Source organism: Triticum urartu, chromosome 3, assembly GCF_003073215.2.
Source record: "Triticum urartu cultivar G1812 chromosome 3, Tu2.1, whole genome shotgun sequence".
Taxonomy (NCBI): Eukaryota; Viridiplantae; Streptophyta; class Magnoliopsida; order Poales; family Poaceae; genus Triticum; species Triticum urartu.
In genome coordinates, this window is record NC_053024.1 from 64,614,408 (window position 1) to 64,628,783 (window position 14,376).

The following is a 14,376-nucleotide window of genomic DNA, read 5'->3' on the forward strand; positions in this document are numbered from 1 at the left end:
AATTACTTGTCGCGGAAATGAATAAAAACAGATGTATCTAGAACTAAAATACATCTAGATACCCATTTCTTCAACAAGAGTATTTCTCACGTAATAGAAAGATCATGTACAATGAGGTGAGAAATAAAGTCTGGGGTGGAGCTCTCCCAAATCTTAGACGACCTATTGCTAAGGTAGTTTCCGAAAACAATGAGGACTTGTTTGGTTTCAATAAGTCACCTGACTTATAAGTCAGGTGATTTAAAACCAATGACTTATAAGTCACGTCTGTTTGGTTGTCACCTGACTTATAAGTCACCTGAGCACAACTTTTCATCTTGTTTTTTATGTAAAATGATGGGACCCATGCAAAAGGAGGTGACTTATAAATTTTAAGTTGGGGTGGAGCAACTTATGACTTATAAGTTGGGATGACTTATAAGTTGGGTCTTTTTGGCAAAATAAGTCACTTTTTTTACTTTTCAACTTATAAGCTGATGACTTATTTGGAACCAAACAGGGCCTGAATCACATCAACCTTTGCTAGGTCCGCCCCAAGCGCTTTACATTCCGAGATAACGGCTGCTTCCGGGCCCAAGTACACTTGATTGCATCAACAGTGTTCGAACTGTTAGATTCAAATGACACTCAATTGCATACAATGTTGGCAGCCAAATAGAAACCATTCTCTTCCGCACTTGGTACATGTGGTATGAACCATGAAGCTGCAGCTACAAACTCAGCATGATCATCTCAAGCTACTGCCCCTGTAGCTCCCGTCATAGTTTCACCACAAAACGTGCATCGACATTAATCGACCCTCAGACTCTTCTTAGTTCAACCAAATGAACCAGATTTAGTTCATTTACTTGACGAGCTACTACAGGGAATCCGGGGTCATTCAAAATCCAACACTGCGTTCTTCACGCAGTCACATAAATATGAAGCCACACGGCAAACATTGTGAAGGCCAAAGGCTTACAGGATTTGCTCCCTTGCGGACACTATTAACCGAAAGTAAGAAATAAAGGTAAATATATCCTGACCATGTTTGGTACCATAAAACATGCTCCAAACACATGAGGTGGCAGAGAATATAACAAATACTGGATTAGTGCATAATCAAGTGCCTAAGATGCTATTGCGTTCCTAACAACGGCGAAAGCAAGAAGTCAAACCCCCTCAAAACAGTACATCAGTGTGAATTTGCTTGCGCTGCCTTCTGGAAACCTAGATCATCCACATGGCACGGAATCGTCGCTTCCATGACTGTGGGTACTGTACAGCTAAACCTAGTTCATAGAAATGCTCACCCCTTTCTCCCAGAAAGATAGAAGACCGACTTGATTCTAGTTTGGCAGCAACCAGTCAAATTGAAGTCAAATTCATGGCTAGTGGGGTTCACATCTTCAGGCGAGCATGGTTAGATGTTCATTCCTTATCGCCTGATTCTGAAAGAGGGTCGAAAATCAATGATCTAGAAGAACTCGTCAGAATAACGACTGGCAGAGCAAACATACAAATTTTCAGTCGACGTTCATACCTGCTTGCTCGGTTGTTCCATTTTGACTGTTGTTTGGAACATCCTTCACGGTAGAAGATTCTGGAGGGTCAGAAGATAACTTTAGTCCTTCTGCCGAGGTTGAAGCATCCAGCGCCTTGTCTGTAGCAGGATTGCATTGCTGCTCGATCATAATCTGAAGGCACTTCCCTTGCTCCTCGATTCTCAGCTGCAGACTTCTTTGCACCTGCGGTGCAGGCAAGGATGGAACCAAAGTAAGGTTAAAAGTTATAAAAGGTATTCCACAGTTACTGCCTGATTCCTAGAGAATTGGTGCGATGTTAAATGACTTAAATTCAACTCAGAAGTGGTAATCAGCCATTTACCGACCCAAAACGTTAACTCTAATTTTAATTGGGCATGCAAAAATGCATTTAATTTCCTATGATGAATAATTAAAGATTAAATATAATTCTGGGTGGATATGCAAATTCCAGACCCCAGAGGGATTTCCAGTGTTCCCATGACAGAACGAAATCATGTTCGCAGCTCAATAATACTCTATGCAAGCATGGGAGTGACCTGGTCAGAATCTCAGAACATAGGCACAACACAAAGCAGACAAGTTCCAAAAAAAAAAACAGCATTGACTTGTACCATCTGTGCACACAGACAAAACATGCTCTAATCCACTCTGTCCATGTGACTATGGAAGTGGCAAATTTCACTTCAATGCTGGCCTGACTTTCCTCTTGTGATCCTAACACTACCACATCCTAGCCACTAATGAGACTTAGGGTTCGGGTTCTAAAAGAACTGGGAACAAGAATTAAGCTCAGCATTATGTTGTTTTTATTAAGATGTGTGCATGTACTAAAACTGACCTATCTATGGCTTTCACGCTCTAGTGCCCTGCCTTCAGTAGGAAGCTATCTAAGTGCCTAGATGAAGAGACTACCTACAAAGCTAACGTATGTAGCAATTTTCACCAAAAGGGTGAATTCGATGACACTGGAAGCTCACTGATAATATTCGAAAACGAGACCCCTAAGAATAAATAGGCATAGGAAAACATGTATGAAACTATCAAAGGAGAAATCCGATTTAAAGTAGACGACACATTAAGGCATTAACCATTCTCGCTGGCGTGAATGAATTAAACAAAGTCATTTGGTAAGCTCTGAGCCTAACACATTTTCCGCTAGTTAAACAGACCTTCATTCCCACCTAGCTGTGACAGCAAACACAAAAGTTTTCATAGTTTGTCCAGTAACATAGAAACCGTGGAAGGGGAGTGTCAATTTAACTAATTAGTGCTTAATGGCATCTCGTATAGTCATGTGTAGCCTCTCACTATGCACCACTTCTTTGTGGGACCCAAACCAACACAAAAAGTAGGAAAATCCCTCGCATGACTCACCACTGTTCTATCCCGTCTTTGCATCTCTTCTTGCAAATCTTCGTCCCCTCACACGCCAAAACCACCCGATTAGCCACCACCGTCACTTGGTTTACCAACGGTGACAGCAGTGCGTTCCTTAAAGTGGTAGCGTCGGTAAGATGGAGACGGAGCACGGGGGTGACAACAATTCTCACCAAGAGGATCTCGCAGGAGGCAGGAGGGGGATATCAAGGTAGCGCAAATTCCGGAGTAAGCTGCAGCACAGGCAGCGAGCTACCCCAATGTTGGCACCAACAGACTGGTGGAGGTGTTGATGTTGACAACACAGTTGGTAGAGAAGCTGGATAGGCGTCTATGACTCCAAGCAGAGAGACTGGGCCGAAAGGAGAGCCATTTATGATCTCTTTTTATTGAGTCGGACTCGATTCCAGTTTTTGTTGGCCCCGTCCAACGGCAAGATACAAGTATGCCCATCACCCAAAGAATTTAACATGGTACAATATTTACCACAGAATGGCAATTGTGATGTATTGTCAAAAACTAAGAGTGGCAAAGGTGAAATGTCAAATTCTAGAGTGGCATAAGCAAAGTGGTCAAAAGCTAGAGTGGCAAAAACAAAGTTTTCCCAAAAAAGAAATTATCCACCTCTAATTAAACCAGACATTATTTTTGTTGTCGTTACAATATATTAGTACATATATGTAGCCCAAAGAATCTGCTAAGTTTTTTAAGTCTATTTGATTACTTTAGCTAATCCGGTTGACATCTTTTTTTTGGACAATGGCATTACTTCTCTTATCATCAACAAAATTAGAACTGAAACAGTCTAGCAGGAGAGTACTTTCACACTTCTAACAAATACTACATCCCAAAATAAGTGTCATGTTTTAGTTCAAATAGTGTCATATTTGAACTAAAACCATGACACTTATTTTGGGAAGGAGGGAGTAATAAATCTCAGATTGAAAATTTCCAAATTTAGACGATATCAATTTGCTGGGTAAAACATAATGACGGGGAACTACAATAACTTGTGTTACTACCACTCCAAGTTATACCAATACATCCCATTACAGAAAGTTTTTTTTTGAGAACCTTTTTAACTAATGCCACTGCTAATCGCTTATTAGATGTGCTGAAGAGTTTCGCTCAAAAAAGATGTTAAAGAGTTGAATGTACAATTAATAAGGTCATGTCGAAAGCTAAGACCCATAGGCTCATCTCTACTTCTATGCACATAAAGATGAAAGGACAGTACTTCGGACAGAGGGTAGTACTTTATTGTTGCTTGCTTATCTTATTCCAAAGTGGAACTAACTACAAGCATGTCAAGTATCAAAATCCCAGAAACCCATAGGCAATGAGATTTCTAACTGACCCTCGGCAGAAGATACCTAAATCATGATAGAGCTATTTGGTACATACCTCAAGCTGTTCATGCAGCCGCTTTTGAAGTTCTAACTGGAGACGCAATGCTTCAGTGAGATCAAAATTCCTGCAGGGATATAAGAACTAATGCTCAAAATCCAGTAGGAACAACTAAATAATTTGTGGATAGATGCCAATCAGCTTGGCGAAAACAGTAGGCCGTTCCATGTATACAATCAGAATTCAGCAAGAAGGTATGCAGTAAAAAAGGCTAGCAATTGGAAGATAAAGTTTAAAGGCCAAATACATGTCACAGGAAGAAACCACAGATATAACACTGGTCATCCGAGAAGCAATCTGACTATATGAGAGAATGAATATTTGTTAATGAATCGACTTTAATACGATTTCAGCACGGAATATAGTGTTGTAAACTTGTTATTCATAGTGATGGCCTAACCGGAGTACCAGTAGTACTGCTCAACCGAACGACATCTATGTTACTGCAAACTATTTGCTCTTTTTTCTTGCAAACAACTTCTTTATTATCCTGAATCACTGGGTCAGTTTTACTGATAGTATGATGGGAAACAAGTTTCCAGTTCAGAAATATATGTAAATGAAAATACAGGAAAGTATTCAGTTTTCTCATCATACGTGACATCAGTATCATCAATATAAGTTAATTGAATTTCACATAGGTTGCAAACTTACCCTTTAAGGTCTATAGATGGCAACTCCTCTTTTGAGGCCTCCAGCCTTTCTGATGAACCTGAAAATCTCAAATTGATGAACATGGTAGAGTATTTGAAGAGACTGCTGCAGGGAATATACAGAAAATAGAGCATATGGAAAATGGAAAAAGATATACCTTCAGATAATTCTGGTCTATATCGGGCAGTTCTGTACTTCTGCAAATAAAAAGCTAAGTAAAATCAAATTGATAATTCTGGCTTGTCTCAATTATACCCAGCAATAGCAGCCGACCAACAGACCTGAAGATGACTTTTTACATGATAAATGGTCAAATTATCTGCCTTCATTAGCTTTAGCACGCCCTTTGGAGTAGCTTCTGCAATAATCTCAAATAAATGTCAGAACTCGTATATTCTACAAATGGAGAAAAAAAATCTCTTCAAACAATACATACTTTCACTGCCACCAAGCAGATTGACAGCGTCCACAAAACGCTCATGAAGTTCAGGAGTCCACCTCATGCGTGTCTTGGAGGTGTTAGAGCTGGCAGAGGGTGAGGGTGCAGCAACTACAGATGATTCTATAGATTGAGTTGTAACTATTTGCTGGAGGGCTGATTGGTGAACTGAAGTTGTACCAACTTGCTGGCTGGCTGATTGATCAACTGAAATTGATGATTGCACAGGCGGTCCAGCCTGTGCAAAAGCATGTGTCAACACTTAATATCATGTTTACAATATCTACAAGAGTAACACTAATTTATTTTTTTTGCTAAACTATATAGCATGCTTCAGTTAGGGATGCCAACAAAAGATAAAACCCAGCCAAAGATAAGCTTGAATTCAAGCTCGGCTGGAATCTGGCTGTGCCTAAAATGCGCTAAGCAGTAAGCATATGCCTAGTTTCAACCTGGAACAAAATCTGGGACTACACTGGGTTAAGCAGGTTTGGCTTGTACAAATTTCAAATGTATACTATCATTTCAAAGAAGGAGCCATGACAGCAACCAAGCCTAATCAAAACACGGAACTTGTCCATATTTATTCTTCAATTCAGTTCACACAACTAGCATGCTCTATACAAATCTCAAGCTTTATACGACCTTTGACAACTTATTGATTTTACTACCGTTGTATACTTGCATAGTTCATTCGTTCAAGAAGAGCAGATGTTACATCTCAAGTCAACGCACCAAAATAGCAGAATCAGCCAGCATACCTGTGGATGAGTTTTAGCAGCACCTGCGTTGTCAGCAATGTCCTTCCAGTCGTCATTCATAAAATCCGTCCACCATTCAGTCTGCTTAGCGAGCTCATCTGTAGCTGCAATAGGACTGATGCCAGTCAAATTGTTTCCAACAGGGACATCATCAGAGAATCCAAGCATGCTCTCAACTGGATCAGGGCACCACGTTGGTCCAACATCTCTTGGAAAATCATTAAAAGTAGGTTCAAAGCCTTCATGGTGTGATCCATAAATCATCGCAGAAGAACTTCCAGTGCTTGGCGTCTGAGAAATGTAAGGATTGGCACCGTTGTATTGCTCAGGGTTCGGAACTGAAGAGAACCTTACAGCCGGGGGCGAACGCAAAGGCCCGACAGATCCAGTACTGGGGTGAAACTGCCCGCAAATAGGAGCAACAGTACTTTGATGAGGCGGGAGAGGGGTTCTTCTCAGTTCCCTCTCCAGCAAAACATTCTGCGCATCTGGAAGCCTTGCAAAGCTTTCATCCATGGTGGTTGAAGGCAGAGGTGATGGCACAGTTACTGGGATTCCAGCAGTATAGAACGAGTTGGTGGTTATCCTCTCCATCTACAAGCACGTGCAATGCTCTGAGTCCACTAACAAAAAGTCCTCCCCTACTCTGCTCGTGAGACCTTTCTTGGCTTCTGAAATTTTCTCCCCTCCTAGGGCTGATGCACCTGCAATAAGGAAAGGGAAAAAAAAACAGGGTTCATGCTAATCCCATGAAGGAAACATTGTAACCATCACTGTGAGAAACAAATTTGAGCGGGAAACAAATGAATCATTACATCATGTTTGACAAAATTCAAGATATCATATGACCCGAAGTCCCAATCGAATCCTCCTAGCAAACAAAAATTGCAGCGCGTGCCCAATACCAATACAATCATACGGGTCTAATAGCCCCTCCCAGGGGCGGATCTAGATGGTGTAAGCCGAAATTAGTGGAGGTCAGTGGGGTTAGCTCATACCTCGGAGGCCAATGGCCAAAATTGCCGACGGGGCTGAGACAGCATGGATGCGCCGAGGATGAACAGGGAACGGCGACGGCGGCGACGCGCGTGAGGGAGGGGGCGGGGGCGCCGCCGGGGAGAGGTAGGGCACGGCGGCAGCTCTTGAGCCCGGATTGGGGTAGGTGGACGGAAGACGAAAGGTACGCGACGGCGGAGGGGAAACCGTGGGGTTGGATTTGGGGGATTTTTTTTCCCGAGATCCGATTCGAGGGATTTTGACTCCCGGAGGGCAGATTTTGATTAAATGAAAACAAACTACTGTTTTTTCTCTGGGTCACTCCTGGCATCATGTTTTAAACTAGAAAAACGTTTTAATTCAACCGCGTGATTTCTCTTTTTTTTGCAAGGGCGAGGCGCCGGTCTGATTTATTTTTATTTTTTTTGCAAGGGCGAGGCACTCTAACAGCCGCGTGATTCGGTTTTCGTATTGTCGTTGGATTTGGTGATCTTGTAACTGAGAAACACAGTCAACACATGCACCCCTCCTCTGTTCCCCCAAACTCCATCCCCTCGCGTCTACCGCCATCTTTCTCATGTGGCGCTGGTCGACTCGTCGGCAACAACCCAACGACCCCCCTCCCCCCCCCCCCCCGTGTAATCACGGTTCCAACATGGCACGAACGTCGTTGCAGGCTTGTAGCAGTCCCTCGTGCAAGGAACCAGCTCGCAGTGGGCATCAAGGGAGCTCGCCGCGGTGCGACCACGGCTCGCCACAGGCCCGGGTCCAGCAAAAATAGATAAGCGTTGCAGCTCGCCAAAAACTCATGGTTCCGGCGCCCGCGTCATCTCGAAGCACCGGCCGCAGTTGAGGTCACCGCCGCGGTTACAGCTCGTGCGTGAAGCCGGTGCCAGATGAAAGGATCGATATAGTTGACTATAGAGGGTGAATAGGCAACTACCAAATTTTAGCTCCTTTTAACAAATTAGGGTTAGCAACAAATAGGTTGACTAGATATGCAACTAGGTAGACAATCTATATGACGAGCTCAACAACAACAACAACAACAACACAATTAAACACAAAGATACAACACAATATAAACCACAAGTGGATTCGATGGAGATGATATGTCTCCAACGTATCTATATTTTTTTATTGTTCCATGCTATTATATTATCTGTTTTGGATGTTTAATGGGCTTTAATATACACTTTTATATTATTTTTGGGACTAACCTATTAACCGGAGGCCCAGTGTCAGTTTCTGTTTTTTTGCCTATTTTAGTGTTTCGCATAAAAGGAATATCAAACGGAACGAAACCTTCGCGAGGATCTTTCTTGGAACAAACGCAAACCAGGAGACTTGGAGTTGAAGTCTGGAACTCCACGAAGCTTCCACGAGGCAGGAGGGCGCGCCCAAGGGGTAGGCACGCCCCCACCCTCGTGGCCCCCATGGAGCTCCACCGATGTACTTCTTTCGCCTATATATACTCTTATCCCCTAAAAACATCATGGGGAGCCACGAAACCACTTTTCCACCGCCGCAACCTTCTGTACTCGTGAGATCCCATCTGGGGCCTTTTCCGGCGATCTGCCGGAGGGGGATTCGATCACGGAGTGCTTCTACATCAACACCATAGCCTCTCCGATGATGTGTGAGTAGTTTACCACAGACCTTCGGGTCTATAGTTATTAGCTAGATGACTTCTTCTCTCTCTTTGGTTCTCAATACAAAGTTCTCCTTGATGTTCGTGGAGATCTATTCGATGTAATACTTTTTGCGGTGTGTTTGCCGAGATCCGATGAATTGTGGATTTATGATCAAGTTTATCTATGAACAATATTTGGCTCTTCTCTGAATTCTTATATGCATGATTTGATATCTTTGCAAGTCTCTTCGAATTATCGGTTTAGTTTGGCCTACTAGATTGATCTTTCTTGCAATGGGAGACGTGCTTAGCTTTAGGTTCAATCTTGCGGTGTCCTTTTCCAGTGACAGTAGGGGCAGCAAGGCACGTATTGTATTGTTGCCATCAAGGATAAAAATATGGGGTTTATATCATATTGCTTGAGTTTATCCCTATACATCATGTCATCTTGCCTAAAGCATTACTCTGTTCCTATGAACTTAATACTCTAGATGCATGCTGGATAGCGGTCGATGTGTGGAGCAATAGTAGTAGATGCAGAATCGTTTCGATCTACTTAACACGGACGTGATGCCTATATTTCATAATCATTGCCTAGGTATTCTCATAACTATGCGTTCTTCTATCAATTGCTCGGCAGTAATTTGTTCACCCACCGTAATACTTGCTATCATGAGAGAAGCCACTAGTGAAACGGCCCCCGGGTCTCTTTCTTATTATATTGCATCTCTTTTATTTACATCGCATCTCGTTTACTATTTGCAATCTATACAACAAAAATACCAAAAATATTTACCTTGCTATCTTTATCAGATCTCACCTTCGCAAGTAACTGTGAAGGGATTGACAACCCCTTTATCGCATTGGTTGCGAGGTTCTTGATTGTTTGTGCAGGTACTAGGTGACTTGCGTGTTATCTCCTACTGGATTGATACCTTGGTTCTCAAAAACTGAGGAAAATACTTACTCTACTTTGTTGCATCACCCTTTCCTCTTCAAGGGAAAACCAACGCATGCTCAAGAGGTAGCAGGAGACAAGGATGTGTTACCGAAGTTCCTTCCCTTTAGAGGGAAGTACGTCTCTGTTGGAGTTATGTGGAGGTATAATGCTCCTCAATAAGCCACTAGGGCCACCGTATTCTCCTCACACCCTCGCACAATTCAAGTTGTCGTGATTCTACCAGTGGTGCCCTTGAAGGCGGCGACTGAATCTTTACAAACAAGGTTGAGGCTCTCTCCACAACTTAATTGAAGGCTCCTAACACCACCATGAAGCTTTGCCACGATGGATTGTGGCTCCGAGGTGACATCTTCCGTCTAGGGTGCCCAAACACCCAAGAGTAACAAGATCCGCCAGGGATTAGTGGGGAGGATCAAGTTTATCTTGGTGAAAGTGTAGATCGAGGTCCTCTCAAGTAACCCTAGAGAATCAATAAGATTTGATGGCTAGGGAGAGAGACTGGGTGAAAATGAGATTTTAGGGTGCAACCATGGAGCAAGGGTATAAGAGGTAGATCTTCTTGGGGAAGAAGACCCCCTATTTATAGTGGGGGGAAATCCAACCGTTTTCTGCCCACAAACCGCACACAAGTGGTGCTACCGCTCAGGGGAGCGGTACTACTGCTTAGTACGGTAGTTCCAGGTCTAGTGTGCAAATGACAGGATCACACAGGCGGTAGTGCCGTCGGAGTGGTACTACCATTCCTACCAGCGGTACTACCGCTAAGTATTGCACACTATAGTGGAATAGCGAGAGAGGACGTGGGTAGAGCGGCAGTACCGCACGAAGCGGTACTACCACCTGCTACCACCGCTTAACTACTGCTCATGTGGTAGACGGTTACAGAAGCGAAAAATAGGCGGTAGTCTGAGCGGTGGTAGAAACCGAAGTACCGCATGAGCGGTACTACCACTCTGCATTCTTGGTACTACCGCCTAAATCCCACGGGCAACAGCGAGAAGTGCGGTAGTGGAGTAGTAGTATGAGCCGTAGTGCCACACGAGCGGTATTACCGCTCGCAACTACCGCCCTACTGTCGCAAAAGTGGATATCATCATAGTACGCCCAAAACAAAGCGGTACTGGACGCATCACTGTGTTGGAAATATGCCCTAGAGGCAATAATAAAATGATTATTATATTTCCTTGTTCATGATAATTGTCTATTATTCATGCTATAATTGTATTATCCGGAAATCGTAATACATGTGTGAATACATAGACCACAATGTGTCCCTAGTGAGCCTCTAGTTGACTAGCTCGTTGATCAACAGATAGTCATGGTTTCCTGGCTATGGACATGGGGATGTCATTGATAACGGGATCACATCATTAGGAGAATGATGTGATGGACAAGACCCAAACCTAAGCATAGCACAAAGATCGTGTAGTTCGTTTGCTGTAGCTTTTCTGGATGTCAAGTATCATTTCCTTAGACCATGAGATTGTGCAACTCCCGGATACCGTAGGAGTGCCTTGGGTGTGCCAAACGTCACAACATAACTAGGTGACTATAAAGGTACATTACAGGTATCTCCGAAAGTGTCTGTTGGGTTGGCACGAATCGAGACTGGGATTTGTCACTCCGTATGACGGAGAGGTATCTCTGGGCCCACTCGGTAATGCATCATCATAATGAGCTCAATGTGATCAAGTGGTTGATCACGGGATCATGCATTATGGTACAAGTAAAGTGACTTGCCGGTAACGAGACTGAACAAGGTATTGGGATACCGACGATCGAGTCTCGGGCAAGTAACGTACCGATTGAGAAAGGGAATTGAGTACGGGATTGATTAGGTCCTCGACATCGTGGTTCATCCGATGAGATCATAGAGGAGCATGTGGGAGCCAACATGGGTATCCAGATCCCGTTGTTGGTTATTGACCAGAGAGTCGTCTCGGTCATGTCTGCTTGTCTCCTGAACCCGTAGGGTCTACACACTTAAGGTTCGGTGACGCTAGGGTTGTATAGATATGAGTATGCAGTAATCTGAAAGTTGTTCGGAGTCCCGGATGAGATCCTGGACGTCATGAGGAGTTCTGGAATTGTCCGGAGGTGAAGAATTATATATATGAAGTGTAGTTTCGGCCATCGAGAAAGTTTCGGGGTAACCGGTATTGTACCGGGACCACCGGATGGGTCCCGGGTAGACCTGGCCATGGGCAACCCGGCCCGACCCGGCCCGAAAAAGCCCGACCTGGCCCGGCCCGACGCTGCTCCCGGGCCGGGCTCGGGCCTAGATTTTGAGCCCGGTGGCCTAGCCGGGCCAGGCCCGGGCCCGTCATTTTTGCCGTTTTCTGAAGGGGCCCGGCCCGAGGCCCAAGGCCCGGTGGGCTTTTGCATGTTCGGGCCGGGCTTGGGCCCAAAAACTAGGCCCGATGGCTGGGCCGGGCCGGGCTCAGGCCCAGGTTTTTTGGCTCGGGCTTGGCTAGGCCCGGCCCGAAGCCCAGCCCGGCCCAAGGTTTGGCCAGGTATAGTCCCGGGGGTCCATCGGGTGGGGCCACCCATCCCGGAGGGCCCCATGGGCTGAAGTGGGAAGGGGAACCAACCCATAGTGGGCTGGTGCGCCCCCCCTTGGGCCCCCCATGCGCCTAGGGTTGGGAACCCTAGGGGTGGGGGCGCCCCCACTTGCCTTGGGGGTACTCCACCCCCTTGGCCGCCGCCCCCCTAGGAGATCCCATCTCCTAGGGCCGGCGCACCCCCCTAGGGGGCCTATATAAGGGGGGGAGGGAGGGCAGCCGCACCTCAAGCCTTGGCGCCTCCCTCTCCCCTGCTACACCTCTCCCTCTCGCAGAAGTTCGGCGAAGCCCTGCTGCGAACACTGCTGCATCCACCACCACGCCGTCGTGCTGCTGGATCTTCATCAACCTCTCCTTCCCCCTTGCTGGATCAAGAAGGAGGAGACGTCATCCGCCCCGTACGTGTGTTGAACGCGGAGGTCCCGTCCGTTCGGCACTTGGTCATCGATGATTTGGATCACGACGAGTACGACTCCATCATCCCCGTTCTCTTGAACGCTTCCGCTCGCGATATACAAGGGTATGTAGATGCACTCTCCTCTCATTGCTAGTTGACTCCATAGATTGACCTTGGTGAAACGTAGGAATTTTTTTTGTTTTCTGCTACGATCCCCAACACACTGGAATGCCGCAGTACCACCGAACCGGTACTACCGCTCCCCAGCGCGATACTACCGCTTGGGTGCTTCAAATAACCCCAAAAAGAGAAAGGAAAGAACTCCATGTTGTTGGAAGTATAAATGGGTGCAAAGGGAATGTGTACGTGTTGATTCCACCCTAATCTTTCCAATGCGAACCCCCTCTTAATAGTATGGTTTTCCTATGACTCAATTCCACCAAAACAGAAACACCGAAAATAAACCGTCTTCACTCTAAATAACCGAGGGGAATATCGTCTCATGGCACAGTCTTATCAAGCAATGTACTAGCATCCTTGCTACTTCTTGAGCTTGCATTCATTTTCCCCTTGAAGAGGAAAGGGTGATACAGCAAAGTAGAGATAAGTATTTCCCTCAGTTGAGAACCAAGGTATCAATCCAGTAGGAGAAACGCGCAAGTCCCCAATATATGCACCTACACAAACAATCAAACACTTGCACCCAACGCGATAAAGGGGTTGTCAATCCCTTCACGGTCACTTGCAAATGTGAGATCTAATAGAGATAGATAAAACTAAATAAAAGATAATTGAATATTTTTGGGTTTTTTGGTTTATATATCTGAAAATAAAAGATTGCAAAATAGTAGATCAGAAACAAGTATGATGGAAAATAGACCCGGGGGCCATAGGTTTCACTAGAGGCTTCTCTCATGAAGGCAAATAATACGGTGGGTGAACAAATTACGTCGAGCAATTGATAGAAAAGCGCAAAGTTATGACGATATCCAACGCAATGATTATGAATATAGGCATAACATCCGTGTCAAGTAGACTGACTCCTGCCTGCATCTACTACTATTACTCCACACATCGACCGCTATCCAGCATGCATGTAGAGTATTAAGTTCATAAAGAACGGAGTAACGCCTTAAGTAATATGCCATGATGTAGAGGGATAAACCCAAGCAATATGATGAAAACCCCATCTTTTTGTCCTCAATGGCAACAATACAATACGTGTCTCGCTACCCCTACTTTGTCACTGGGTGAAATCACGCAAGATTGAACCCAAAACTAAGCACCTCTCCCATTGCAATAAAAACCAATCTAGTTGGCCAAACCAAACCAACAATTCAAAGAGAAATACAAAGATATCAAATCATGCATATAAGAATTCAGATAAGATTCAAATAATATTCATAGATAAGCTGATCATGAATCCACAATTCATCGGATCTCGACAAACACACCGCAAAAGAAGATTATATTGGATAGATCTTCAAGAACGTCGAGGAGAACATGGTATTGAGAATCAAAGAGAGAGAAGAAGCCATCTAGCTACTAGCCATGGACCCGTAGGTCTGAGGTAAACTACTCACGCTTCATCGGAAGGGCAATAGGGTTGATGTAGTTGCCCTCCGTGATCGAATCCCTCTCTGGCAAGACCCTGGAAAAGGCCC

General features: G+C 44.7%; 1 protein-coding gene across 2 annotated transcripts; it reads right to left on the reverse strand.

Annotated features, from left to right (window-relative positions):
- Nucleotides 1–879: 879 nt before the first annotated feature.
- On the reverse strand, nucleotides 880–7,413 carry LOC125542899 (protein PHOSPHATE STARVATION RESPONSE 2-like). 2 transcript variants are annotated; one of them, XM_048706125.1, is made up of 9 exons: nucleotides 7,163–7,413; nucleotides 6,165–6,868; nucleotides 5,401–5,641; nucleotides 5,246–5,322; nucleotides 5,122–5,161; nucleotides 4,965–5,022; nucleotides 4,308–4,377; nucleotides 1,523–1,727; nucleotides 880–1,456 (listed from the first exon to the last, which is right to left on the reverse strand). In XM_048706125.1, exons 2-9 carry the CDS (start codon nucleotides 6,756–6,758, stop codon nucleotides 1,449–1,451), a joined length of 1,293 nt encoding a protein of 430 aa, XP_048562082.1. In that variant the 5' UTR covers nucleotides 6,759–6,868; nucleotides 7,163–7,413; the 3' UTR covers nucleotides 880–1,448. The 2 variants fall into 2 exon arrangements, with proteins under 2 accessions (XP_048562082.1, XP_048562081.1); XM_048706124.1 differs by having other exon boundaries at nucleotides 880–1,430; nucleotides 7,163–7,412.
- Between the last annotated feature and the right edge of the window lie 6,963 nt (nucleotides 7,414–14,376).